Source organism: Caloenas nicobarica, chromosome 22 (genome assembly GCF_036013445.1).
Source record: "Caloenas nicobarica isolate bCalNic1 chromosome 22, bCalNic1.hap1, whole genome shotgun sequence".
Classification (NCBI taxonomy): Eukaryota; Metazoa; Chordata; class Aves; order Columbiformes; family Columbidae; genus Caloenas; species Caloenas nicobarica.
The window spans coordinates 1,861,978-1,887,702 of NC_088266.1; the positions used below are offsets into that span (position 1 = coordinate 1,861,978).

General features: G+C 58.3%; 3 protein-coding genes across 8 annotated transcripts; 1 reads left to right on the plus strand and 2 right to left on the minus strand.

Moving 5' to 3' along the window:
• Positions 1–1,796: 1,796 nt before the first annotated feature.
• On the minus strand, positions 1,797–3,268 carry HSPB7 (heat shock protein family B (small) member 7). 2 transcript variants are annotated; one of them, XM_065649852.1, is made up of 3 exons: positions 3,034–3,268; positions 2,700–2,836; positions 1,797–2,303 (listed from the first exon to the last, which is right to left on the minus strand). In XM_065649852.1, exons 1-3 carry the CDS (start codon positions 3,086–3,088, stop codon positions 2,118–2,120), a joined length of 378 nt encoding a protein of 125 aa, XP_065505924.1. In that variant the 5' UTR covers positions 3,089–3,268; the 3' UTR covers positions 1,797–2,117. The 2 variants fall into 2 exon arrangements, with proteins under 2 accessions (XP_065505924.1, XP_065505925.1); XM_065649853.1 differs by having other exon boundaries at positions 2,700–2,833; positions 3,034–3,267.
• Positions 3,269–3,358: 90 nt separating this feature from the next.
• LOC135997340 (chloride channel protein ClC-Kb-like) lies at positions 3,359–9,285 on the plus strand. 5 transcript variants are annotated; one of them, XM_065649847.1, is made up of 19 exons: positions 3,359–3,790; positions 3,873–4,001; positions 4,108–4,236; positions 4,332–4,471; positions 4,556–4,633; positions 4,745–4,823; positions 4,907–5,032; positions 5,143–5,227; positions 5,306–5,407; positions 6,688–6,772; positions 6,862–7,035; positions 7,136–7,205; positions 7,807–7,917; positions 8,004–8,217; positions 8,308–8,441; positions 8,497–8,606; positions 8,702–8,785; positions 8,909–8,995; positions 9,079–9,285. In XM_065649847.1, the coding sequence occupies exons 1-19, from the start codon at positions 3,682–3,684 to the stop codon at positions 9,115–9,117; spliced, it is 2,085 nt and encodes a 694-aa protein (XP_065505919.1). In that variant the 5' UTR covers positions 3,359–3,681; the 3' UTR covers positions 9,118–9,285. The 5 variants fall into 5 exon arrangements, with proteins under 5 accessions (XP_065505919.1, XP_065505921.1, XP_065505922.1 ...); XM_065649849.1 differs by having other exon boundaries at positions 8,515–8,606; XM_065649850.1 differs by having other exon boundaries at positions 8,049–8,217.
• Positions 9,286–10,690: 1,405 nt separating this feature from the next.
• EPHA2 (EPH receptor A2) lies at positions 10,691–24,878 on the minus strand. The gene is given in 18 exon segments (XM_065650255.1): positions 10,691–11,398; positions 13,129–13,284; positions 14,082–14,275; positions 14,376–14,525; positions 14,840–15,049; positions 15,149–15,210; positions 15,715–15,897; positions 15,986–16,111; positions 16,212–16,267; positions 16,372–16,471; positions 16,564–16,723; positions 17,386–17,510; positions 17,589–17,921; positions 18,033–18,188; positions 19,866–20,529; positions 21,269–21,336; positions 24,700–24,830; positions 24,832–24,878. Coding segments are annotated over 18 exon segments (3,027 nt in total). The 3' UTR covers positions 10,691–11,292.
• Between the last annotated feature and the right edge of the window lie 847 nt (positions 24,879–25,725).

Sequence of the window (25,725 nt, forward strand, 5' to 3'; positions counted from 1 at the left end):
CCACCGGCGGCCCGGGGTGGGGCGGGGCGCTGCGCATGCGTAGGTGGGAGCGGTGAAGCCGGTCACGTGGTACCGCCGGCGTTCCCTCCCGTCCCTCCGGAGCGCCGCCATGACAGTGCGGGGAGGGCGGTGGGGTCGGGGGAGCTGCGAGGGGCCGGGTGGTGTCGGGGCTGCACCTGTGGCTCCGTGAGGGGCGAATGGCCCCTGTTCCACCACACTGTGTGCCCCTGAGGGCTTCGGTTCCCCCCACAAAGTTACACACGCCCCCCAAGACGTGCCAGCAGGGCGAGGCGTCGAGCAGCCGCCATCATGGCAGCTGGGCGTCTCCACAGGGAATAACCCCGGTGTGGTGGTCTTGGGGGTCGGCACGGGCTAAAAGCTGTAGATCGTAGAATCACAGAATCATTTTGGTTGGAAAAGCCCCTCAAGATCATCGAGTCCAACCGTTCCCCAGCCCTGGCACTGCCCCATGTCCTGAGAACCTCATGTCCGTCTGTCCAACCCCTCCAGGGATGGCGACTCCAGCACTGCCCTGGGCAGCCTGTTCCAATGCCCCACAGCCCTTTGGGGAAGAAGTTGTTCCTGATATCCAACCTAACAATCTTGCCTCATGGTGGGCAAACCCGCTCAGGTGGCCCGAGGGTCCCTGCGTGGCTGTGACTGGTGCCCATCGCGAGGTACCAGTGAGTTTGGGCAGGCGCAGGCAGCCCCAAACGCATCGTTTTTATTCCTATTATCCACCTGCTTCCCCCTAAGGCTGGATTTCCCGTCCTGCCTGCCAAAAATGAGCCCAAACTGGGGCCAAGCTGCTGTTTGGCACTGGGGCTGGCCCTTCCCAGCTCGGAAATCTCCCCCATGCAAAACCTTTGGAGAGAAGAAAGTGGGTTTTGTTTCTTTCTCCTTTTTCTGGAGCTTTGTGGACAAGGGCCACCCGCCAGATTGTCACCACTAGATGGCAATCGGTGACCGTAGCGGGTGGCTCTGTGGGTGCTCTGGGCACCCAGGGGTGGCATTTTGGGGCAGAGGAGACACATCCCATCGCTGAGGATCAACAACAGGGATTCCCGCCTCCATGGCTCCAATGTCCTTAGATCTGCTGGGGGGGGCTTTTATAGTCATTAAAAACTTTTAAAATAACTTCTACACATTTTTCCTGAGGTAGGGAGTCCCCCGAGTGACCAGCAGTGACAACAGACAAACCACCGGAGGACACGATGGCAGAATTGTGTGTGTTTGTACGTGTCCCCACCGCTGCAGGTGTGTTAATGCAAGTCACGAGTTGTTAGGGGACGAACGGGGACGAGGTGACCTCGACGCTGGAGCAGCAACACGAGCCGTGTGGCAGCTATAAACAGCCTCACTGTTGTTTGTACACACGGGGCGATGGAGCCAGACCCTTGTGGGGGGATTTCGAGCACCCAAAAAGGAGCCCTTGGGTTTGGCAGCCAGGCTGGGACTGTCACCCTGGCTCGTGTCACTGCTCGGGGACTCCCCGCCGGCGCTAGGTGCAAGTGGGCAAGGGGAGGAGGAGGGTTTGGTGACCTTCCAGGTGGGCCGGTGGCCGAGCGGCTGAGGGAATGGCTCAGAAATAGAGCGGTGAGGAAGAAATGAGTCAGCCCGGGCTGGAAATAAACGGGGCGTCGGGCACCGGAGGGGAGCCCGGGCGGCTCCTCGCCAGTGGTTTTGTCGGGAAGGAGGAATCGCTCGCAGTAGCGCTCGCCAAGACACTGAACCCACAGCCCTTTTGCGCGAAAAGCATGAAGAAAACGTAAAAAAAAAAATGGAGGAGGCAGCAGGCAGGTGTGCTCAATAATTTATCGCAAGCTGTATATACAGAGACGAGCTCCGGCAAAGGGTCAAGGATGGGAATGTTGCTCCCTACTCCTGGCACAGCTCCGGCCACACTGGATTGTCCCCATCGACCCTCGCCAGAGCCGGGACCCCCTCCCGAATTCATCCAGTGGGTGACGGGACGTGTGTCACCATAACAACCCCTTGCCACGGCTCTGACCCCGTGGGGAGCGTTCCCCTTCCCCACCCTGCATCCCACCCCCTTCCCGAATTATCTAAATAATTAACGAGGGAAACGAGGGGTGAAAAGGACTCCCCCTGACCCCTCAGATCTTGATCTCAGTCCGGAAGGTTTGCTGGACGTGCTCGGTGTGCTTGCTGGGCTGCCGCTGAGCCCGGATGGTCAATGTGCCATCGTCCCCCAGCGACGACGACACCGACGTGGGGTCCACATCTTCGGGCAGCTGGCACTTGTGGGTGAAGGTGTTCATGACGGTGCCATCCGCCGCCAGCTGGGGAAAATAAAATTGGGGGAAAACAGGTGATTTTGAGGTGCGGGCGGGATGATGGTTTGTTTTTACTGCCCCGGTGGCGGTCGCGCCTTGTGTGTGGTGTCAATATTTATCTCCCTGTGAGGACAGGCGGGACGCGGGTGGCAGCTGCCGGGGGGGGTGGAACAAAAGTACTTTTATTTTTGTTCCTACCCCCCAGAAGAGGGGCAATTACAGGGCACGAGTTTGTGGGGTGTCATGGGCTTCACTCCTGTGAAATACGGGGCAAAAAGACGATGAAATGGTAAATTAAACCCCAGTGGGGTTATGGCTGGGACTGTTAGGAAGCTGGGTGGGAGCTGGGGGCTCCCCGGTTGAGGATTTTGGGGGCGAGCGGGGAAGGGGGGGAGCACCCACCTTCTCGGCATGCACCTCGATCTGGTTGTTGGAGGTGGTGACGATGATGTCCTCGGGGGCGAAGTCGCTGACATCCACTGTGAACTGATACGTGTTGCCCAAGGTCTTCACCGTCCCGGTGTTGCCAGGTCGAGCTGATGGAGATGGAGGGGGTCACAGCCACAGTTTGGGGCCCCCCAAAAATGCCTTTTGGGGTCACAGCCACATTTCGATGAGGACCCCCTCTAAAACTGACTCTGCCTAGGATGGGGATGTGCTGGTGCGTGGGGAAGAGGCAGCACTTAAAAATGGGGTGAACTTCCCCCTAAAAGTGGTGACCCGCCCCAAAACTCACCTGGGAACCCCAAGGTCTCGCCGCGGGGCCGGACGAAGCTCCCGAAAAGCTCCATGCGATGCCGATCGGTGAAATCCGCACTCTAATCCAAAAGCGGCCGAGGATTTTGGGGTAGTCCACTGCTTCCCCCCAAAACTGCAACCCCCAACTCCCACTGGGGAGGGAGAGTGAACCCCCTTCTCTTCTCTCTCCCAGCGAAGATGAAGCAAGGCCGGTTGTTTCGGGGGGGGCGGCTTGACGAGCTTTTTAAAGCCTCGTTACGGCTCCCGGCCGCCTGCCAAACCTCTCGTAAAACGGGCTAAATTTAGGTCTTGCGACGGTGGAAATTTTTCCCCTCTCCGTCCCCCCCACTCAGCGCCGTGGAATGCGATGGCGCCGTTCCTGCCTATTATGAAGGAATAATAATGATAATTAATTAAAATACTTATTAAATACTCTCCGCCATGGGTTGTACTTGGAGGTGGCGGCGGGGGGGGAGGACAAACCCGGCTCGCTCCGGCCCGAGCGGGTCCGTCGGCTTCGTCAAGGTCGTTTTTAATGAGCTCGTTTGCAAACTCAGTCCAGCAGCAGAGGCTGAGGCGGGTGGATTGGTGACGGGGTGCTGAAAAAAAAGAGGGGGGGGGTCTTGTCCCCCAAAATATCCCCAACATGGAGCCCCCCATCCCCGGGGGGCTGCGGGGGAAGCAGGAGGAACAGAAGGTGCTGGTGTCGGAGAAGAGCTGGAGACCCTGTCCCAGCGCCCGGAGAAGGCTCCGAGGTGAGACCCCCACCCGCGTGGGGGGACTTTGGGGGTGCAGGGGGTGCTTGGGGGGGTCACCACCTCGTTTGCCCCCCCACAGGGTGCCTGGAGCGGGTGAAGCGGCTCCTTTTCCGTGTCGGGGAGGATTGGTATTTCCTCTTTATCCTGGGGAGCCTCATGGCCACCATCAGCTTCGTCATGGACATCCTGATCTCCAGGCTTTACAAGGGTAAACAGGGGGGGCTTCACCTGGTGTTTGGGGGTTCACCAAGGATAGGGAGGGGGTCTTTTTTGGGTTGGGGGGTCCATCTCCCCTCCCGATGCTTCCTCCCCAGCCCACTGGTGGCTTTACCAAGAGCTTGGTGACATCTTGGTGCTCAAGTACCTCTCGTGGACCATGTACCCTGTGGCACTGACCACCTTCTCCACTGGCTTCTCCCAAAGCATCACCCCCCACTCGGGAGGTGAGCCAACTGCACCCCAACCTCCTCAGCTCCTCAAAACTCCCCTCTCTTCTAGGGCACCCCCTAAAATTTAGACGCCCCACCTTTTTTTCCAGGTTCTGGCATCCCGGAGCTGAAGACCATCCTGACGGGCGTGGTGCTGGAGGACTACCTGGCCATCCAGAATTTCGGAGCCAAGGTGGTGGGGTTGACCTGCACCCTGGTGTCTGGCAGCACCGTTTTCCTCGGCAAAGTGGTGAGGGATCCCCCCCACAACCCAGTTCCGGCCAGTTTTGGGGTGGTGGTGGGAGGCAGACGCTCAGAACCACGTCCCCACCAGGGTCCCTTCGTCCACCTCTCTGCCATGGCCGCGGCCTATTTGGGGAAGATGCGGACCTCGGTGACAAAGGATTATGAGGTAAGGGTGCTGCCCCCCAAAAAATTTAGGAGGGGGCATTCCCCTTCCCCCCATATTAAGGGAGATTTTATTTACTCCCTCAAAAAATAAAAAAAATCGGGGTTATGGCAGAACAAGTTCAAGCAGAACGAGATGCTGGTGGCAGCACAAGCCGTCGGGGTGGCCACGGTATTCGGGGCACCCATCAGCGGTGAGAACCCCCTCCAGTCCCATCTTGTGGACCCCTAAACCCTCCCCTAGAGACAACCCCCCCTTGGCCCCCCATTTTTCCAGGGGTGCTTTTCAGCATCGAGGCGATGTCCTCCCACTTTGCCGTGCGGGATTACTGGCGCGGCTTCTTCGCCGCGACCTGCGGGGCCTTCATGTTCCGCCTCCTCGCCGTCTTCAACAGCGAGCAAGGCAAGGCAGGGTGGGGAGCACCCCCCTTTCCCCCTAATGGGATGGGGCCTGGGGCATTTTTGGGGTACCCACCCCTGAAACCACCCACTCATCCCTCTCTCCTCCTCCAGAAACCATCGCTGCGATTTTTAAGAGCAACATCACGATTGATTTCCCTTTTGACCTGACGGAGACGTTCTTTTTTGCGATTTTGGGGTAATTTATGTAGCTCTGCCCATAACCCTGCCCGTACCCTTGCCCGCACCCCTGCCTGTACCCATCCTGTCCCCGCAGGGCCATTTGTGGGGTGCTGGGCTGCGCGTACCTCTTCTGTCAGCGCTGGCTGCTGGCCGCCGTCAAGGAGCACTGGCTCACGGGCAAGCTGCTGGCCACTGAGTGCGTACTGGGCGTCCATCTGTCTGTCTGCACCCTGCGCGTCCGTGCCGTGTGCCCTGCGTGTCCATGTGTCTACCTCATGCACCCTGTGCATCAATCGCATGCACCTGCATGTCTGTGTGTCTGTGCTGTGCACCTTGCACCTCCACCCTGTGCACCCTCGTTGTCCGTGTGTCCTCCCCACGCAGGCTGTGCATCCGCATGTCCACCCTATGCACCCTGTGCATCAGCTCCGTGCGCCCTGTGCATCCGTCTGTCCATGCCATGCACCCTATGCAGGCACCCCGTGCATGTCTGTGCATCCACTCCATGCACCCTGTGCGTCTGTCTGTCCATGCCAGGCACCCTGTGCATGCATGCCGTGCACCATGCGAGCATCCATCATCCACTCCATGCACCCTGAGTGTCCGTGCCCCGCCCCCCGTGCACCCTGGGTGTCTGTCTGTCTGTCCACCCCACGCACCCCGCATATCTGTGTGTCCACCCCAAGCACTCTGGCTGCCCATCTGTCCACTCCATGCACTCTGCATGTCTGTCTGTCCACCCCATGCACCCTGTACATCCGTGTGTCCCTCCCATGCACCCCACATGTCCATCTGTCCCCTCTGCGCACCCTCGTTGTCCGTATGTCCCCCCTGCCACACACCCTGGGCATCCCTGTGTCACCCCCATGTACCCTGAGTGTCCGTGTGTCCCCCCATACACCCTATACATCTACATGTCCACCCCATGCACCCAGCGCGTCCGTCTGTCCACGCCATGCACCCTGTGCATGCACTCCATGCATGTCTGTGCATCCACTCCATGCACCCTGGGCATCCGTGTGTCCACCTCATGCACCCTGGGTGTCTGTCTGTCCACCCCATGCACCCTGCATATCTGTGTGTCCACCCCAAGCACTCTGGCTGCCCATCTGTCCACTCCATGCACTCTGCATGTCTGTCTGTCCACCCCATGCACCCTGTACATCCATGTGTCCCTCCATGTACCCTGCACCTCCTTCCCATGCACCCTAGGTGTCCATCTGTCCACTCCATGCACCGTGGATGTCCATGTGTCCCCCCATGCACCCCACATGTCCATCTGTCCCCTCCACACACCCTGCGCATCCATCCTGTGCACCCTGGGTGTCTGTATGTCCCCCCCATCCACCCCACCCATCCTGGGTGTCCATATGTCCCCCGCATGCACCTCGTCCATCCATCTGTCCCCGCATCCCCTCCTCAATCCGTCCATCTGTCTGTCCCCTCGCCCCCCAGCTCTGCCTTTCCCCCCTCCAGCAAACCCATCTACACGGCGCTGGTGGTTCTGCTCCTGGCGTCCATCACCTTCCCCCCCGGGCTGGGACAGCTGATGGCTTCCCGGGTGAGTTGGGGGGGGACATGGGGACCAGGCCCCCCCCAGCCATCCCAGCAGGTGCTCAGGGTGTCTATCTGTCTGTCTGTCCGTTCCAGCTCACCATGAAGGAGTATCTCACCTCTCTCTTCGACAACCGCACGTGGGGTGTGCTGGTCCCCAATGCCTCCGCTGTGCCCCCCCACAGCGTGGAGCCGGGGGAGCTGTGGCAGGAGTGGTGTCACCCCTCGGCCACCATCTTCGGCACCTTGGCCTTCTTCCTGCTGATGAAGGTAGCCATGCCCCCCCCCCCCAAATCCCCGTGTGCCCCCCACCCCTGAGATGGTGTCCCCAAGGGGGTGACCCCCCCTGTCCCTGTGCCCTCCCCTCCAGTTCTGGATGCTGATCCTGGCCACCACGCTGCCCCTCCCCGCTGGATACTTCATGCCCATCTTCATCTATGGTGATTTGGGGGGGCTGCTGGCCGGGGGGCGCAACCAGCCCTGGGGTGGGGGTACAGGGGGGCATCCAGCTCTGGGGCGGAGAGGTATGGGGGGCATCTCACCTTGGTCTCACAGGTCTGGGGGGGCTATAGGGGGCAACCAGCCCTGGAGGTGAACATCCAGGTCTAGGGGGGGGTATAGGGGGTTCATCCAGCCCTGGGGGGAGGCATCCAGGTCTGGGGGGGCGCTATGGGGGGTCATCCAGCCCTGGGGGGGGCACATAGGGGGTCATCCAGGTCTGGGGGGGGGGGCACAGGGGGGGCCATTCAGCCCTTGGAGTGGGGGATACAGGGGGCAGGGGTTGTATCCAGCCCTGGGGGGTTTACATCTAGTTGGGGGCGGGGGGGGTGGTTAAGAGGTTCTATCCAGCCCTGGGTGGGGGGGGGGGGGTCACATCCATCTCCAAGTGGGGTTCAGTGGCTCTATCCAGCCCTGGGGGGGGTACACTCACTCTTGGTGGGGGGACACAGCGGGGTGGTCACCTCCAGCTGCACCATTTTGGGGGGGGGGGGGGGGCGGGCACTGCTGGGGGTCTCCCCACCTTCCCCCTCCCCGTTTCAGGAGCCGCCATCGGGCGCTTGGTGGGGGAGACGGTGGCCCTGCTGTTCCCCCACGGGCTGCATTCGGGGGAGGCCCTGCGCCCCATCATCCCCGCCGGCTATGCGCTGGCTGGTGAGTGGGTGGGGGGCACCCATGGGTGGGGGGACGGGACACCCACCACCCCTACACTAACCTGGGGGGGGGGTTGTCCCCACCAGGCGCTGCCGCCTTCTCAGGCTCGGTGACACACACCATCTCCACAGCCCTGCTGGTCTGCGAGGCCACCGGCCACCTGGGCCACCTCCTGCCCGTGGTGCTGGCCGTGCTGGTGGCCAACGCCATCACCCAGAAACACCAGCCCTCCTTCTACGATGGCACCATCATCGTCAAGAAGCTGCCCTACCTGCCCCCCATCCGCAGCCGGCACATGGCGTGAGCCCCCCTCCCCCCCCCAAAAATCCCACGTTTTGGGGTGATTTGCTGCGAAATGATGGAAATTTGGGGGTTTTCACGACTCACCAGTTCCTACCGAGTGGTGGTGGAGGAGTTCATGGAGCGCCAGGTGGTGGCTTTGGCCAAGGGTAGTGGCTTCCAGGAGGTGTTGGTGGCCTTGGATGCTTCCACTGATGCCGAATACCCCGTGGTGGAGAGCGCAGGTGGGATGTTGGGGTGCGGGGGAGTCACTGTGACCAGTGGGGACATGTCACCAAGGTTGTCCCCGTCCTCCAGGGTCACCCATGCTGGTGGGCACCGTCAGCAGAGCCCAGCTGATCACCTTCCTCCAGAGCCATGAGCATCCCCAGGCATCCCCGGGGGAGAAGGTAAATTGGGAAGGTGTGGGGGGGAAGCGAGCACCCCACCACACCCAAAAAAGTTGGTTTTCCACCCAAAAAATTAACGTGTCACCTTCCTCAAGCTGGCCACCGCGGGGACACTTGGGGACAGCTGCACCATTGAGCCCATCATGCTCCAGCTCTCACCATGGACCTCCCTGCACCAGGTTTGGGGGGGACACACACACGTCCTGATGGGTCCAGGAGCCACCAAACCCCCCCCCAACTCAGCAAGGGGACATGGTGGGGGTGGCTCTGTCCCCATGCGTCCCCATTGTCACCTCCCCAAGGCCCATCACCTCTTCGAGATGCTGAAGCTGCAGCGCATCTTTGTCACCCAGTCCGGGGAGCTGGTGGGAGCCGTGAGCCGGGCAGAGGTGAGGGGGGGGACACGGGGGTGACAAGGGGGGTGACAAAAGCGGGGACAAGACCCCACCATCCCTCCTCTGTCCCCCTGCAGCTGCGCAGAGCCATCGAGGAGCTCGCCAACCCCAAGTGAGGACTTTTGGGGACCCCAGGGACGTCACCCACAGAAAGAGAGGGGCTCCTGACCCGCCCCAGGTGACGCGGGACACCCCATAATTGGGGAACCCAGGTGTCCGGGCTGTGGGAGGGGGTGCGCAGAGCGTGCTCTGGCATTAAACACATCATCAGTGCTTCCTCCTAATCATCATCCTCCTCCTCCTCTTCCTCCAGTCCCATAGGGTCCATTTTGGGGAGTATGTCTCCCCCCAAACGCTCAAAACCCCCCAAATCACCCCCAAACTGTGCCCAGCCCCAAAGTACCCTGGTCTCAGTACCCCCCCTGCCATGGCCATCATTATTGCTGCATAACTACCCTTAATTACTGCAATTAATAAGGCCGGGGTGTATTTTGCAACCCCCAAATCTTGGGGGAAATTGGGGGGCTGAGCCCCTCCCCAGCTCTTTGAAACCCCCAAACTGGGGTGCAGCATTTTTTTTGCGGGGGAGGAGGGGAAGCAGAGGGTGCGGCGGGCGCTAACGAAGCCGTAATTAAGCCCGCGGGGTAATTAAGCACGGTGGGGCAGGTTGGGTGAGGCGGGCATGCCTGGGCACAGTCAGGGGCAAGCAGGGTCAGAGTGGGGGAGACACCCCAAAAATGGGATGGGTGCTGGGGTGGGGGGGGCCACAGCACCCATGGGTGCTCCCCCCACCTCCCTGGGGATTAGGGCAGGAGTTTCACCAAAACCACACCAGGAATTGAGGGGGGACACCCCAAAGGTGCCGTGCCTCAGTTTCCCCATCGCCCTCATCCAGCCCCACCATAGACAAACAGAGATAAGGTGCTGCCGTGCACCCAAATCCGGGGTGTCCCCCCGGCACCCCCCAGACCTTGAGCTGGGGCTGAGACCGGCCAACTCGTGACACCCACAGGGTGTCCCCAAACACCCCAAAATAGGGTGAAAACACCCCAAAATAGGGTGAAAACCCCCCAAATGGCAGCTGTTGCAGCAAGATGCTGATCTCCCCTTAACCCCCCCCACCCTTTTTTTTTTATGGTTTTGGGCAAAAAAGTCCTTTTTTTCCAGCTTTTTTGCAGCCGGTTATTTGCAGGCACCGGGCAGCCGGCCCTGTGGCCGGGGTTTGGTTTGGGGGGGGGGGGCGGGAGAGGAAAAAACCCAAATTCCTCATGGGTATCACAAAGGAAAAGAGGCCTCGATGGGAAACGTTCCTTAAAAACCCTTTAAAAAAAAAAAAACTTAAAAAAAACCCACTTAAAAAACCTCCAAACTTACCTCCCCTTAAAAAAAAAAAATCCTAAAAAATACAGCTTAAAACACCCCCCCTTAAACCAAACTCTTAAATACCTGTAAACTCCTTTAAAAAAAACAACATTAAACCCCTAAAAACTCCTCTAAAACTTCTTAAAACTCCTCTAAAATGCCTCAAAACACCTTAAAATGCCTCAAAATGTCTTTAAAACCCTTAAAAACACCCTTAAAACCCCATAATCTCCCTTAAAACCAAGGGAACCCCCCGCAATCCCTTTTTGCCCCCCCCAATTTCTGCAAGTCATGGGAAATGACAATAATATAGAAAAAAAGCACATTTTTATTTTAATCAAAACCCCACAAAAATCCCCCAAACCACTGAAAATCTGTGAAAATAAAGGGGGGGGGAATAAAAAAATCCAGGTTTTTCTTTTTTTTAAAAAAATTTCCCCCCCTTTTTTCTCTCCCGAGTCGGACCGACCTTTGCTTCCTCGCAATAAATATACAAAAATAGAATAAATTAGGTTAAAAAATCAAGGGAAAAGGGAACACTGGGAGATCTGCGCTAAAAAGGGGAAAAAAACCACCCGAAAACCTGCAGGGAGAGGAATAAATAGGGAGGAAAAAAAGCAAAAATAAGCCAGTTTTGGGGCTGAGCCCTTTTTTTTTTTTTCCTTGAAATGTGGCAAAAAAGAAAAATAGGAAACCCCCTGTAAAACACCCCCCTCCCCGCCCCAGCCCAAAAATGAGCTTGAAATTTAATTTTCATAATTTTTTTTTTGGGGGGGGGGTGGAGAGAATGGGGGCGACTCTTTTATCCCCAACCGTGGGGGTAATAGTAATAAAAATACTATTAAAAAAGCCTTAATAATAATAGAAATAATAAATAAACCCCTCGGGAAGGAGGGGGGGGGTCTTCATGGGTTGGGTTTTTCGGGGGGTCACAGGGGGACCCCCCCGGCGGCCGCCTGTTCCTGCAGCCCCAGCAGACTGTACGCGATGCGCTTCTGGTGCCCCGGCAACCGCACCCCGATCTTCTTGATATCGCTGCAAACGAATGAGAAAATCCCAATAAATCCAGGGGTTTGGGGTGGAAAGAGGCTGAAAAGGGTCTGGGGGGGACAGGCCCTGGTTTTATGGGGTTCTGGGATGGGAATGTCTGGGTTTGTCCCGTCTTTGGGGACAATGATGCTGGGGTCACACGAGCATTTCTGTTCCCAGGATGTTCCTGTCCCCATGGGAGCTGGGGAGGGGACAGCAAAGGGACAGGATGGGGACACACCATGGGACAGGATGGGGACAGTATGGAGACACCAAAGGGACAGGATGGGGACACACCATGGGACAGGATGGGGACAGTATGGAGACACCAAAGGGACAGGATGGGGACACACCATGGGACAGGATGGGGACAGTATGGAGACACCAAAGGGACAGGATGGGGACACCCAGGGGACACACCATGGGGACAGTATGGAAATACCAAGGGGACACTGTGAGGACACCACAGGGACACCATGGGGACAGTATGGAGATGCCAAAGGGACAGGATGGGGACACACCAGGGGACAGTATGGGGATATCAAGGGGACACTGTGGGGACACCACAGGGACACCATGGGGAGAGTATGGGGACACCAAAGGGATGGGATGAGGACACCCAGGGGACACACCATGGGACAGTATAGGGATATCAAGGGGACACCATGGGGACAGTATGGAGACACCAAAGGGACAGGACGGGGACACCAAAGGGACACACCATGGGTTAGTATGAGAATATCAAGGGGACACCACGGGAACACCACAGGGACATTGTGGGGACAGTATGGGGACGCCCAAGGGACACCATGGGGACAGTATGGAGGCACCAAAGGGACACGCCATAGGGGAAGCATGGGGGTGGTATGAGGACACCATGGGGACGCTGAGGGGACAGTATGGGGACACTGAGGGAGTACACCATAGGGGCAGTATGGGGATGGTATGGGGACACCATGGGGACAGTATGGGAATATCTAGGGGACAGTATGGGGACAGCATAGAGAAACCAAGGGGACAGTTATGAGGACACTGTGGGGACACCACAGGGACACCACGAGGATATCATGGGGATGCTGACGATACTACAGGGACATTATGGGGACACAACAGGGACAGCATGGGGATACTATGAGGACACAATGGGGACACCATGGGCACACCATACGGACACCATGGAGACACGATGGGGGTACTATGAGTACACCACAGGGACACTGTGAGGACACTATGGGGACACCTTGGGGACATTATGAGGATATCACAGGGACACCACCGGGACACCATAGGGACACTATATGGGGATACTATAAGGACACCATGGGGGTATTATGAGGACACCACAGGGGCACCATGGAGACACTATGAGGATATCACGGGGACACCATGGGGATACCACCGGGACACTATAGGGACACCATGGGGATACCATGGAGACACTACAGGGACACCATGGAAGACACACCATGGAGACACCACCAGGACACTATGGGGATATCACAGGGACATCATGGGGATACCACTGGGACACTATGAGGACACCATGGAGACACCATCAGGACACTATCGGGACACCAGGGGTACACCATGGAAGACACACCATGGAGACACCACCGGGACACCATAGGGACACCATGGGGATATCACAGGGACACCATGGGGATATCACAGGGACACTATGAGGACACCATGGAGACACCATGAGGGTTCCATGGGGACACCATGAGGACACTCACTCGCTGGTCATCTGCAGGACCTTCTCGATGGTGCTGTAGCCCGAGGCCATGAAGTGCTGGGTGTACTGGGGCATGCGGATGGACTCCAGCCACTCGGGCACCGAGCGGAACGGGACGCCCTCCGAGCCACTGCTGCTGGGCAGGCGGATGGACACCCTGGGGACACGGAGGGTGAGACACCGGCGGGGACGGGACAGGAACGGAGGGTGCAAGAAAAAAAAAAACGCAGAAATGGAAAATGCAAAAAATAGCGCAGAAATGGAAGGATGCAAGAAATTATGTAGAAATGGGAGGGCGCAAAAACATTGTGTGGAAATGGAAGGATGCAAAAATAAAGCAAAAATGGAAAGATGCAGAAATGGAAGGATGCAGGAAATTATGCAAAAATGGAAGGATGCAAAAAAATGATGCAAAAATGGATGGATAGAAAAAGTGGTGTGAAAATGGAAGAATGCAAAAAAAAAGGATGCAGAAATGGAAAGGTGCAAAAGATAATGGAAAAATAGGAGGATGCAAAAAACGACGCAAAAAAAAAATTGCAGAAACGGAAAGATGCAAAATGTGATGCAAAAATGGAAGGGTGCAAAAGGTAATGCAAACATTGAAAGATGCGCAAAAGTAACGCAAAAATGGAAGGATGCAAAAAAATGACACGGGAATGGAAAGATGCAAAAAACAATACAGAAATGGAAGGATAAAAAAAATGATGCAGAAATAGAAGGGTGCAAAAAGTAACGCAAAAATGGAAGGATTAAAAAAAAAAAAAGCAGAAATGGAAGGGTGCATTAAAAAGGCAAAACCAGAACGATGCAAAAATGGAAAGATGCAAAAAGCAATGCAAAAGTGCAAAGATGTGAAGGTGCAAAGGTGCACAGAAGCATGCAAGAGTGCAACGCTGCAAGTTGTCCCCCCTTCTCCCATCCCTGCCTGTCCCGTCTCTCTCTGTCACTCACCGGGGGTCAAAATCCGCCAGTGCCTTGAGGGACTCAGGGGCGCGGATCAGCTTGTCCAGGATGCTGACGACGTCGGCGAATTTGGGGCGCCGGGCACGGTCCTGCTGCCAGCATTGCATCATCAGCTGGTAGATGGCGGAGGGACAATCCAGGGGAGCGGGGAGGCGGAAACCCTCGTTGATGGCCTTCATCACCTACCAGGAGAAGGAGATTAGGTGGTGAGCCCCCCAAAAGTTCTCCGTTTTCAAGGAAACCCCCCCAAAAAACGAGCGGTGGAAGAGGACGGATGCTCACCTCGTGGTTGGAGAGCTCCCAGTAAGGTCGCTCGCCGTAGGACATCACCTCCCACATGACGATGCCGTAGCTCCAGACGTCGCTGGCCGAGGTGAACTTGCGGTAGGAGATGGCTTCGGGCGCCGTCCAGCGGATGGGTATCTTCCCCCCCTATGGCAATGTTGGGGTCAACTCCAAACCCCAAATAAAGCCTCCACTGTGGTCAACAACCTTACCTTGGTCAACCATCCCACCTTGGTCAACAACCCCAGCGTGGTCAACCATCCCACCTTGGTCAACGACCCCAGCGTGGTCAACCATCTTACCATGGTCAACGACCCCAGCGTGGCCAACCATCCCACCTTGGTCAACGACCGCAGTGTGGTCAACCATCCCACCTTGTTCAACCATCTTACCATGGTCAACGACCCCAGCGTGGCCAACCATCCCACCTTGGTCAACCATCCCACCTTGGTGGCACTTACGCTGGTGGTGTAGGTGGCATCAGGGTCGTCTTCCAACACCCTGGAGAGCCCAAAATCGGACACCTTGCAGACCAAGTTGCTGTTGACCAAGATGTTGCGGGCGGCGAGGTCGCGGTGGACATAATTCATGTTGGCCAAGTACTTCATGCCGGCAGCGATGCCCCGCAGCATCCCCACCAGCTGGATGACGCCAAATTCCCCCTCTTTTTCCTGCAAAAAAGGTAGAATTTGGGCTCAAATCCTCTTGTGGTGGGTTTTGGTGGTTCCACCAGCTGCGGGGGGGGGACGTTGTCACCACGCATCACCCACCCGAAGGAATTTATCCAGTGCGCCATTCTCCATGTACTCTGTGATGATCATGAAGGGCTTGTCTGGAGAGAAAAAAACATCCAAAATGAGTCAAAACCTCCCAAAACTCTCCCCAAAACCACCACCCCCCCAAATACCCCACCCCAAAACCCCAAAGCTCCCCCCCCCAAAAAAAAAAACAAAAACAGCCCAAGGCCCTCAAACCCCCCAAAATTCCCAACCCGCAAAACAAAACACCCCCGAAATAGAGAAAACCTCTCAAGCCCTGAAACACCGTTCACCCCAAAACTAAAAAAAACCCACCAACATAACCCCCAAGACCTCCCAATTGCCCCCCAAAAATTTAAAAAAATCCCCAACCCTCAAAATAAAAAAAAAAAGAAAAAAAAAAAACCACAAACCAAAATCCCCACATCTCCAAAAACCAAAATAACCCCCCAAAACCCAACCTTCTCCAAACACCCCTGCATTGTTGCTCAAAACACATTATTTTCTACAGCCTTTTTTGGGGCATTTTGCAGGGAAATTGTGGGGGTTTTTTTTGGTTCTGGGGGGCCCACACTCACACTTGGAGACGACCCCCTCCAGGCGGATGATGTTGTGGTGGCAGAACTGGCCCATGATGGTGGCTTCGCTCAAGAAGTCCACCCGCTGCTTCTCCGTGTAGCCCACCTTCAATGTCTTGATGGCCACCGGCACCTCCTTCTTCCCCCGCTTCAGGGTGCCCTTGTAGACCTCTCCAAATTCACCTGGAGATAGGGGAGGGATGTTAAAACTCCCCCATCTTGCTCCAATTCTGGGGTGTCTTTGGGGTGACGAAGCCACCCGAGGACCTACCGGCGCCGATGACCTTCTGGCGGGTGATGAAGGATGGTGGGATCTCGGTGGTGAACTTGAGCATGGCTTGGTTGGGGTCTTCATAGGTGTGGGGGTCAACGTAGGTCTTGAGGGGCTTCAGCTGGTCTGTGGGGTGGCACAGGGTGAGGGTCAGCACCCATGTCATCCCGCACCCATCCTCATTGACCCAACCATCCCCATTGACCCAACCGTCCCAGTTGCTCACCTGACTTGGAGAAGTAGACGTCCTCAGCGGACTGGCGTGGCCGTGACCTCTTCCTCCTGCAGAAAAACAGTGGTTTTCCCCCAAAATTTGCCCCTTGTCCATCTTTGGTGGCAAAATAATGGTATTGTTGGGGTTTTGGGATGTTTTTTTATCTCCTTACCGCCGGAGGACATAGACGAGAGCGGCCAAGAGGAGAAGGACGAAGACGACGCCAACGACGGAGCCGCCGATGACGGCGGTGGATGCCATGGCCTCGGCGCCTGTGGGGACAATCCGGGGTGGGTTTGGGGTGACCCCTGCTCCCCCTGGGAACCCCCCACCCCAAAATCTGTCCCCCCTCCTTGGTCCTCACCCTCGGGCAGGGTCTCGAACTCGTGCTGGGGGCTGTAGGCCCCATGGCCGTCCTGGGTCAGCGCCTGGACACGCACCACGTAGGTGGTGGCAGGGGACAACTTGGGGAGGGTGACGGAGGTGCCCTCGCAGCGCAGCACCGAGTAGCTGTTCTCGTCCACCTGGGGACAGGGGTGGGGTGACGTGGGTGAAGGTGACACGGATGGAGGTGACATGGATAGAGGTGACATGGATGGAGGCAAGGATGGAGGTGACACATGGACGAGGGTAAGGATGGAGGTGACGTGGATGGAGGGGGTGACATGGATGGGGCCAAGGATGGAGGTGACATAGAAGGAGGTGACACATAAGTGGGGACAAGGATGGAGGGGTAACAACAGGTGGGAGCAAGGATGGAGGTGACATGGATGGAGGGGACACGGATGGGGCCAGTGATAGAGGTGACATGGATGGAGGTAACATCTGGGATGGAGGTGACAAATGGATGGGGCCAAGGATGGAGGTGACATAGACTGAGGGGTGACATGGATGGGAGAAAGGACGGAGGTGACATGGACGGAGGGGTGATGTGGGTGGAGGTGACACAGATGGGGCCAGTGATGGAGGTGACATGGATGGAGGTGACACGTGGACGGAGGTGATACATGGAATGAGTCAAGGATGGAGGTGACATGGAGGGGTGACACAGATGGAAGCAAAGATAGAGGTTACATGGATGGAGGTGACATGGATGGGGCCAAGGATGGAGGTGACATGGATAGAGGGGACACGGATGGTGGGGACACGCCGGGGGCAGCGGCTGCCGTGGTGACACGGGACAGACCTTCTTGCTGTAGGTGACCTCGTACTTCCAGACCCGGCTCTGCTGCCGCGGTGGCACCGTCCAGGACAGCACCAAGCTGGTGGCCGTCCGGCCGTCCAGGCTCACCGACGTCACCCGGGGCGGCTCTGCCGTGGGGACAGGGATGTCACCGAGGTGTCCCCAGCGGGGCGGGAAAGCCGGGGGAGATGCTGGTGGCCCCTTACCCGTCTGGTTGACGCTGACGGTGACGGTGGCCGCGCTGCGGTGGTGGCTGTAGGGTGACACCCCGTTCCGCGCTTCCACGCTGAAGGTGTAGTTGACGTGTGGCTCCAGGTCGGTGACGGTCACCCCTGTCCCCATCAGCCCCCGGGGGGGCTGCGAATAGCGCACCCCCCCGTCGCAGGGCCGGCACTCGCCGCTCTCGGGCCAGCACTGCTCGCAGGTGACAACGTAGGTGACGTCCTCGCGGCCACCCGGGTCGGCGGGGGGCGACCAGCGCAGCTGCACCGTGGCCCCCAGCCCCACGGCTGTGACACCCTGGGGGGGCGAGGGGGGACCTGGGTGGGGACAGAAAGCACAGAGTGGGGTGAGCGGGGAGGTGGCCACGCCGTGCCTCGGTTTCCCCACCCCGGCGTGCTTCAGTCTCCCCCCCCAAAAATGTCACTTACGCGTGCAGGGGTCGCTGGGGGGGTCGGCGGGGGCGCGGAAGAAGCCGTCCTGGCAGGGACAGGAGGCGGCGGCGGCGGGGGCGGGCAGCGTGTGGGGGGGACAGGGCTGGCAGTCGCTCGGGGACACCCCCGCCTTGAAGGAGCCGGGGGGACAAGCTGCGGGGGGGGGACACACACACAATGACATCAGTGAGACCCCAAAACCTCCTGCCCCACCCGCAGCATCCACACCGCAGCGGGGGGCGAAGGAGCATCACCCTCCCCCCAAGCACGCAAAGTGGGGATTTGGGGATGTTTTGCCTTATTTTGCAGCTTCTTGATAAAGAATAATAATAATAATAATTGGGACCCCCCCTCGAGCCCACCCCCCGCCAGCTGAGCCCTGACACACTCACTCCACTAGTGACGCCAAATTTCAAGCATCCAAAATGAGCAATTTTGGGGCCAAAACCTCATTCCTCTGACTCAGCCTGTGGATTTTTGGGGGTATTTCACCTTATTTTGCAGCATCTATTATTATCGGGACCCCCTCCCTAAGCCCGCCCCGCTCCCAGCTGAGCCCTGACGCACTCGCTGCACTAGTGACGCTCAATATTGAGGATCCAAAATGGGGAATTTTGGGGTCACACCTCATTCCTCCAACCCAAACTGTAGATTTTGGGGTATTTCACCTTATTTCGCAGTATCTGTTACTACTGGGATCCTTCCCATCTCCCAGCTGAGCCCTGACACACTTATTGCACTAGTGATGCTCAGTATTGAGGATCCAGGATGGGGAATTTTGGGGCAAATTCCTCTAAATCAGACTGTGCGTTTTTGCCTATTTCTCCGTATTTTGCAGCATCTGTTATTACTGGGATCTCCCCTCTTCTCCCGGCTGAGCCCCGACACACTCACTCCACTAGTGACGCCCCATTTCAAGCATCCAAAATTAGGAATTTTGGGGCCAACACCTCATTCCTCTGACCCAGACTGAAGATTTTAGGGGTATTTCACTGTATTTTCCAGCATTTATTATTACTGGGATGCCCCCCCACCTCCCAGCTGAGCCCTGACACACTCACTGCACTAGTGATGCTCAATATTGAGGATCCAAAATGGGGAATTTGGGGCAAATTCCTCTGACCCAGACTGAGGATTTTAGGGTATTTCACCATATTTTCCAGCATTTATTATTACTGGGATGCCCCCCGCTCCCGGCTGAGCCCTGACACACTCACTCCACTAGTGATGCTCAATATTGAGGATCCAAAATGGGGAATTTGGGGCAAATTCCTCTGACCCAGACTGAGGATTTTAGGGTATTTCACCATATTTTCCAGCATTTATTATTACTGGGATGCCCCCCGCTCCCGGCTGAGCCCTGACACACTCACTCCACTAGTGATGCTCAATATTGAGGATCCAAAATGGGGAATTTGGGGCAAATTCCTCTGACCCAGACTGAGGATTTTAGGGTATTTCACTGTATTTTCCGGCATTTATTATTACTGGAATCCACCTGCTTCTCCCGGCTGAGCCCTGACACACTCACTGCACTAGTGATGCTCAATATTGAGGATCCAGGGTGGGGAATTTGGGGCAAATTCCTCTGAGCCAGACTGAGGATTTTAGGGTATTTCACCTTATTTTCCGGCATTTATTATTACTGGGATCCCCCCGCTCCCGGCTGAGCCCTGACACACTCACTCCACTAGCGACGCCCAACGCCCAGCATCCAAACTGAGCAATTTTGGGGCCAACGCCCCATTTCCCCACCTCCCCCGGGACGCACCGAGCTGGCCCATCCTCGGCACCCCCCAAAGTACAGCTCCCGCCCCGCCACGCGCTCACCTCGGCAGCCGTCCCCGACGCGCTGGTGGCCGGCGCGGCACAGGCACTGCCCGATGGGCACCAGCCACTCGCCGTCGGCGTTGCAGTGCAGGGCGGGCGCGTCCGGGGCCACCGCGTCCTCCACGCACGTCCCGCGCACCTCGGCCAGCGTCTGCGAGTCGGCGCCGGCCACGGTTTGGGGGAAACGGGCCATTCCCCGCACCACCGCGGGGCAGCGCTTGTAATAAACCCGCACGGACACCAGCGCCACGCAGGCTCCCAGATCCTGGAACGCCAAGTAGAAGCCTTTCCGCCGGAGCGGCCCCACCGAGCGCACCTCCACGTTGAGCTTCACGTTGCGGGTGGCGAAATCGTCCTGGACGGTGATTTCGTCCGGGGCGATGGTGTCGATTTTTTGGAATTGCCTCTTCTGGAAGTTGGTGCCGTAATCCACGTCGGACTCGGCGTAGTAGAGGTTGAAGGTTTCCTTGCAGGAGCCGCCGCCGGCAGTGGGGAAGCTGTTGCAGTCGCGGACGGTGAACTGGAGCTCGATGAAGATGCGTTGGGCCACCCCGCGGTAGATCCAGTTGGTGCGGAGCCAGTTGTCCTGCTCGCCCTCCAGCACGTTGCACACCGCGTAGATGTAGATCAAGGAGTCGTTCAGGACGTTCTGGAGAAGGTCCCACTGTCCCCAGCCCCGAGAGAGAAAAATGGGGGTCACGGGGTGGGGGGGAAACTGGTGCCCCTGGCCCCCGTGGATGGATTTGTCCCCATCCACATGGATGGTCCTGTCTTCAACCCACGGGTGCCCCTGTCCCCATGGAGGTTCCCAACCCAGTGAATGTCCCCAACCCCTTGGACGTCCCCAGCTTCATTGCAAGGGTGTCCCCATCCCCATGGAGGTTCCCATGCCCATCCCCAGGTCACCAGCCCCATCCCCATGGTGGTCACCGACCTCATCCCCATGGGTGTTCCTGTCCCCACAGAGGTCCCCACTCAACCCCAACGGAGGTTCCCATCCCAATCAACGTCCCCAACCCAGTGGATGTCCCCAGTTCCATCTCCATGGGTGTCCCATCCCCATGGAGGTCCCCGTCCCCATCCTCATCCCCAGGGATGTCACCATCCCCATTGAGGTCGTAAAGGTCCCCATGAAGGTCCCTGTCCCCATGGATGTCCCCATTCCCATCCCCATGGGTGTCCTGGTCCCCCTCCTCATGGATGTCCCCATTCTCATCCCCATCCTCATGGAGGTCCCCATCCCCATGGATACCCTTGTCCCCATCCCCTGGGAGCTCCCCATGGAGTTCCCCATCCCCATCGATGTCCCCATTCCCATCCCCATCCCCAATGATGTCCCCATCTCCCCATGGATGTCCCCATCCCCGGTGTGGACCCGGACGCCTGGGTCCCCAGGTGCTCACCCCTTTGCCGTAGGGCTGGGTGAGCCAGCCCAGCTCCCCCTGCGCCTTGGCGAAGTCCAGCAACACCACTGTGGGGAGAGGAGAGGAGGAGAGGAAAGGGGCGTCAGTGGGGCAGGCACGAAGCCTGGGAGATGCCACCAGGACCCACAGATGGCCCCACCAACCTGTAGGTGCCACTAATACACCCAGATGCTTCTTGGACCCATGGATGTCCCCAGGACTCAGGGATGTCCCTAAGACTCATGGATGTCCCCCAGGACCCACGGATATGTCTGGGACCCATGGATGGCCCCTGGACCCACGGGCATCCCCCAGCACATGGCAGGTGCTACCAACACACCCAGATGCCTCTTGGACCCATGGATGTCCCCAGGACTCAGGGATGTCCCTAAGACCCACGGATGTCTCCCACCATCCATGGATGGTCCTAGGGACCCACAGATGTCACCCAGGAGTCACAGATGTCCCCGGGACCCACAGATACCCCTGAGACCCACAGATGTTCCCCAGGACCCATGGTTGTGCCTTGGATCCATGGATGTCCCCCAGGACCCATGGATGTCCCCAAGACATACCCCCAGATGCACCCAGTCCCCATGGACATCCCCACAACTCACAGATGTCCCCAGGGCCTACAAACACCCCTGGGACCCACAGATGTCCCTTGGACCCACAGATGTCCCTTGGAGCCATGGACCCCCTTGGGACCCACAGATGTCCCTTGGACCCACAGATGTCCCTTGGGACCCACAGATGTCCCTTGGAGCCATGGACCCCCTTGGGACCCAGAGATGTCCCCCATGACCTGCAAACACGCCCAAGACCCACAGATGCCCCCAGACCCAAGAGATCCCCCTGGAGCCCCCCGAGCAGCCCCCGGCAGAGGGGACACTGAGGCACGTCGGTGCCGAGGCTGCGCAGACCTGCCGTGACACGCCGGCCCAAGGGCGGTGGCCGGATCCAGCGCCGGGGAGAGGAAGAGGAGAGGAAGAGGAGGCCGCCGAAGGCCGGGAGGGAAGCGCTGACGGGTGCCCCCCCCCACACCCGGTGAATCACCCCCCAGGAATGTGCCCGGACGCCTGGGTTCACACCGGCGGGACGGGTCCCAACAGAGTTGGGGAGTTTTAAGGACAGATCCCCCACCCTCTGCTGAGAACGGGTGAACTCCTGACATGTCCTAAGAGGGTGAAGTCTGATGGGGAACCCCAAGAATGCGGTTGGGGGGGCACATGTGGGTCAGTGTCCCCCCTGTCCCGCGCCGGGGGCAGGAAGGATGCAGGTGACATCCCGGCTTTCCTGCGGCTGGAATTCCCCTCCCCAACCTCCGGAGAGCGGAAAGCGGCGGGAGGCGGCGCCTGAGCCGAGTTGGTGGGTTCTCTGTGGGGTGTCCCCGTCCCCCCAACCCCATTGTGTCCCCCCAACCCCATTGTGTCCCCCCCGGGGCTGTGGTGGGGCTGAGTCAGGGGAGAAACCCGGCGCTGTGGCTGTTGAGTCAAGGGGTGCAGCACCCAAGGGCGCACCCACGCCCGGGGCCACCGGCGCTGTTGGCACCTCCGGTGGCATCGCCACCGGCATCCGCGCCCCCTCTGCCACCATCATCATCATCGCCACCATCAACATGTCCATTGCCTTCAGCAGCATGGCCATCACCACCAGCATCTCCATCAACAGCTCCATCGCCATCATCACCATGGCTGTCACTATTGGTCAACTCCACCACCATGGCCATCACCACGTTGGCCATCGCAATCAACATCTCCATCAATATCTGCATCGCCACCACCGTGGCCACCATCACCACCATGGCCATCATCACCACCGTGGCCACCATCACCACCGTGGCCACCACTACCACGGCCATCACCACGACCATCTCCACCTGCAGCCCCTTCCCCATCCACATCTCCTTGACCATCTGCACCTGCAGCCCCCCCACCATCCCCACGCCCACCTGCAGCCCCCGCGCCGCTGTTGTCACCGTCCCCATCTGCACCGGCGCTGCTGCTGCCATCGCCATCATCATCCTCATCGTCACCACCACGCTCCACATCTGCACCCCCATCCCATCCCAACCCCATCCTAATCTTAATCCAAATCCCCAAATTAATCCAATCCCTTGGGGACACCCCAAATCTCGGGGGGCGGGTGGTGCCGCCTCCGCCCAGGGCACCCAGCACCCCCCAACCTCCCACCCAATTTCACCCTTCCCAACCCGCAGGAAGCAAAACCCCCTCGAACTCCACCCCCCCCATAAAACCCGACCCCCCTCCCCAAAAAAACCACCTTGTTCTCCCAACACTTTCCCCTTCTTTGCACTTTTTCAACCCCAAAAATCACGATAACCCCCAAAATCCCTCCCAGGAATGGGCACCTCAAACCCCGCAGCCACGCTGGGGTCCCCACCACCCCCCCGCTTAAAACCCCCTCATTTTAGGGTTTTTTTTACCCCTTTTTAAATTATTTTAGGGAGGTATTTCCCACCCCAAACCACCTCGTAGCCTCCGATTTATTTGCATCCGAGGCCGGATCCTTCCATATTTAATTATTAAACCTTTCAGCCGGAGGTTTTCAAAATCTGAATTTTTCCAAAATTCCATCTATGCTTTCAAAAAAGTGACTTTTTGCCCTTTTTTTTTTTTTTTTTCCCCCCCAAAACGAGCCCAAAGCTGGGCCGGGAAGGCTGCGAGGCGGAGGCCGCGACGCTGCGTGTTTTTCCCAGCGATTTTGGGGTTTTCCTGACATTGTTTTCCAGCTCTCGGGGCCGGATCCTGCCCGGCCCAGAGCCGCCCATGGGAAACTCTCCATTTTAGGGTGATTTTCCTCTTTTTTTTGGGGTCGCTTTTTTGTTTCAGCCCCTCCACTTTAACCCCTCTGGCGGAGTTTTTTTGGGGGCACCCGCGATCCGGCCCCGCTCCGCGCGTCCGACACTTCGCATGGGAAAAGTTGCCCAAACCTCTTAGTTTTCCCCTCATTTTAAGCCTTTCCCCCCCAACTTTAGCTCCCCCTCCCCATTTCATCTCCCCCATTTTACCTCCCCGCTTTGGGCTTTTTTCCCCCCATTTTACTTTGTTTCCCTCCCGCTTTTAATTTCTTTTTCCCTCTCCTTTTTAACTTTTTCCCCTCTTCCTTTTAACTTTTCCCCCTCATTTTACCTTTCCCTCCTCCCCAAACGCGGCCCAGCAGCTGGTGACTCCCCCCCCCCGCACCCATGGGTGCCCCTTTTTTTTTTCCCAGGGGGGCACCCCCCCATCGCTAGTTATTTGGGGTGCTCCCCCAGGCCCCCCACAACCTCCCAGCCGCCAAAACCGCTCGAACTTCCCTCAAAACCACCGCACCCCTTTGGGTGCGCACACAGCACCCCCCCCCCTGCACCCAGCACCCTAATAAGCGAGTTTTGGGGTGCAACCCCCCCCCCCCAAAATGGGACTCACCTTCCTCGGCTGCCAGGGGGGTGAGGGCGGTGAGGAAGAGGAGGGTGAAGGCCGGGGGGCTGCCCGCCATGCTGGGGGGGGGAAGGTTTTTGGGGTGGTTTTTGGGGTGCACCCCACACCCGGCAGCACCCAGCGCTGTGGGGTGTGTGGGGCTGAGCACCCCGCTCCTGTTCATTCATGTCCCGGTGACGTCAGGCGGCCACGCCCGCTCTTAAAGGGACAGGAGGCGCTCCCAGTATCCACCAGTATGGGACTGGGAAGGCCCGGGAGTGAGGGTGGGAAGGGGGAAGATTGGAGGGGGGAGCGGGGTTTGGGACCCCCCTCACGGGGGTGCACACCCGTGGGGGGGTGGGTTTTGGTGCTGGGGGTGTAGCTGCTCCCAGTCCTCACCAGTATGGGACTGGGAGGGCCCGAGTCTGAGGATGGGGAGGGAATAGATTGGGGGGTGCGAAGGGTCTGGGACCTGGGAGGGGAGCACACCCGTGGAGGGGGGCTGGGTTTGGGTGGGGGGGTCCATAGCACCGTGCCCCCCCCCCCCGCTCCGGCCCCGAAGGGGTTAAACCCGCCCACCCCCTCCCCTTTCATTCATGAAGCGGCGTGGGAAGGGACGGGGGGGCGGCAGCCAATGGCGGCAGGGGGCGGGGCCAGGCGGCTACTACTGGCTCCTCCCCCCCGCCCACCGGTTGGATACGGGGGGGGATTGGGGGAGGTACCGGGGGGGCTGGGTTGGGGGCGCGAGGCCCGACCCCCCCTTTCCCACGTGCGGAAAAAGGCCGGACCCGAAATCGGCTTTTTCTTCGGCTTAAAAATAATGCGGTTTTTCCAGCCTGGGGGCGCCTGGATCGGGCCCCAGCACCCCAGATCCTCCCGCACTCCAAATCCCGAGCACCCCCATCCCCATGACCCCGCAGCACCCTAAATCCTGCATCTACCGCACCCCAAATTCCCCAGCACTCCACAGGACCTCCCTCGACCCCAAATCCTGCAGCATCTGCAGCACCCCAAATTCCCCCCAATCTCCCCAAA

Excerpts from the sequence above, each read along its gene's own strand:
- LOC135997340 (XM_065649847.1), top strand. The coding sequence starts at position 3,682 with ATGGAGCCCCCCATCCCCGGGGGGCTGCGGGGGAAGCAGGAGGAACAG. Across the intron at positions 7,036-7,135 it reads CCTTCTTCCTGCTGATGAAG|TTCTGGATGCTGATCCTGGC; the intron begins GTAGCCATGCCC and ends CCTCCCCTCCAG. Across the intron at positions 8,218-8,307 it reads ATCCGCAGCCGGCACATGGC|TTCCTACCGAGTGGTGGTGG; the intron begins GTGAGCCCCCCT and ends ACGACTCACCAG.
- HSPB7 (XM_065649852.1), bottom strand. The coding sequence starts at position 3,088 with ATGGAGCTTTTCGGGAGCTTCGTCCGGCCCCGCGGCGAGACCTTGGGG. Across the intron at positions 2,837-3,033 it reads CGAGACCTTGGGGTTCCCAG|CAGCTCGACCTGGCAACACC; the intron begins GTGAGTTTTGGG and ends CTCCATCTCCAT. Across the intron at positions 2,304-2,699 it reads TCGAGGTGCATGCCGAGAAG|CTGGCGGCGGATGGCACCGT; the intron begins GTGGGTGCTCCC and ends TATTTTCCCCAG.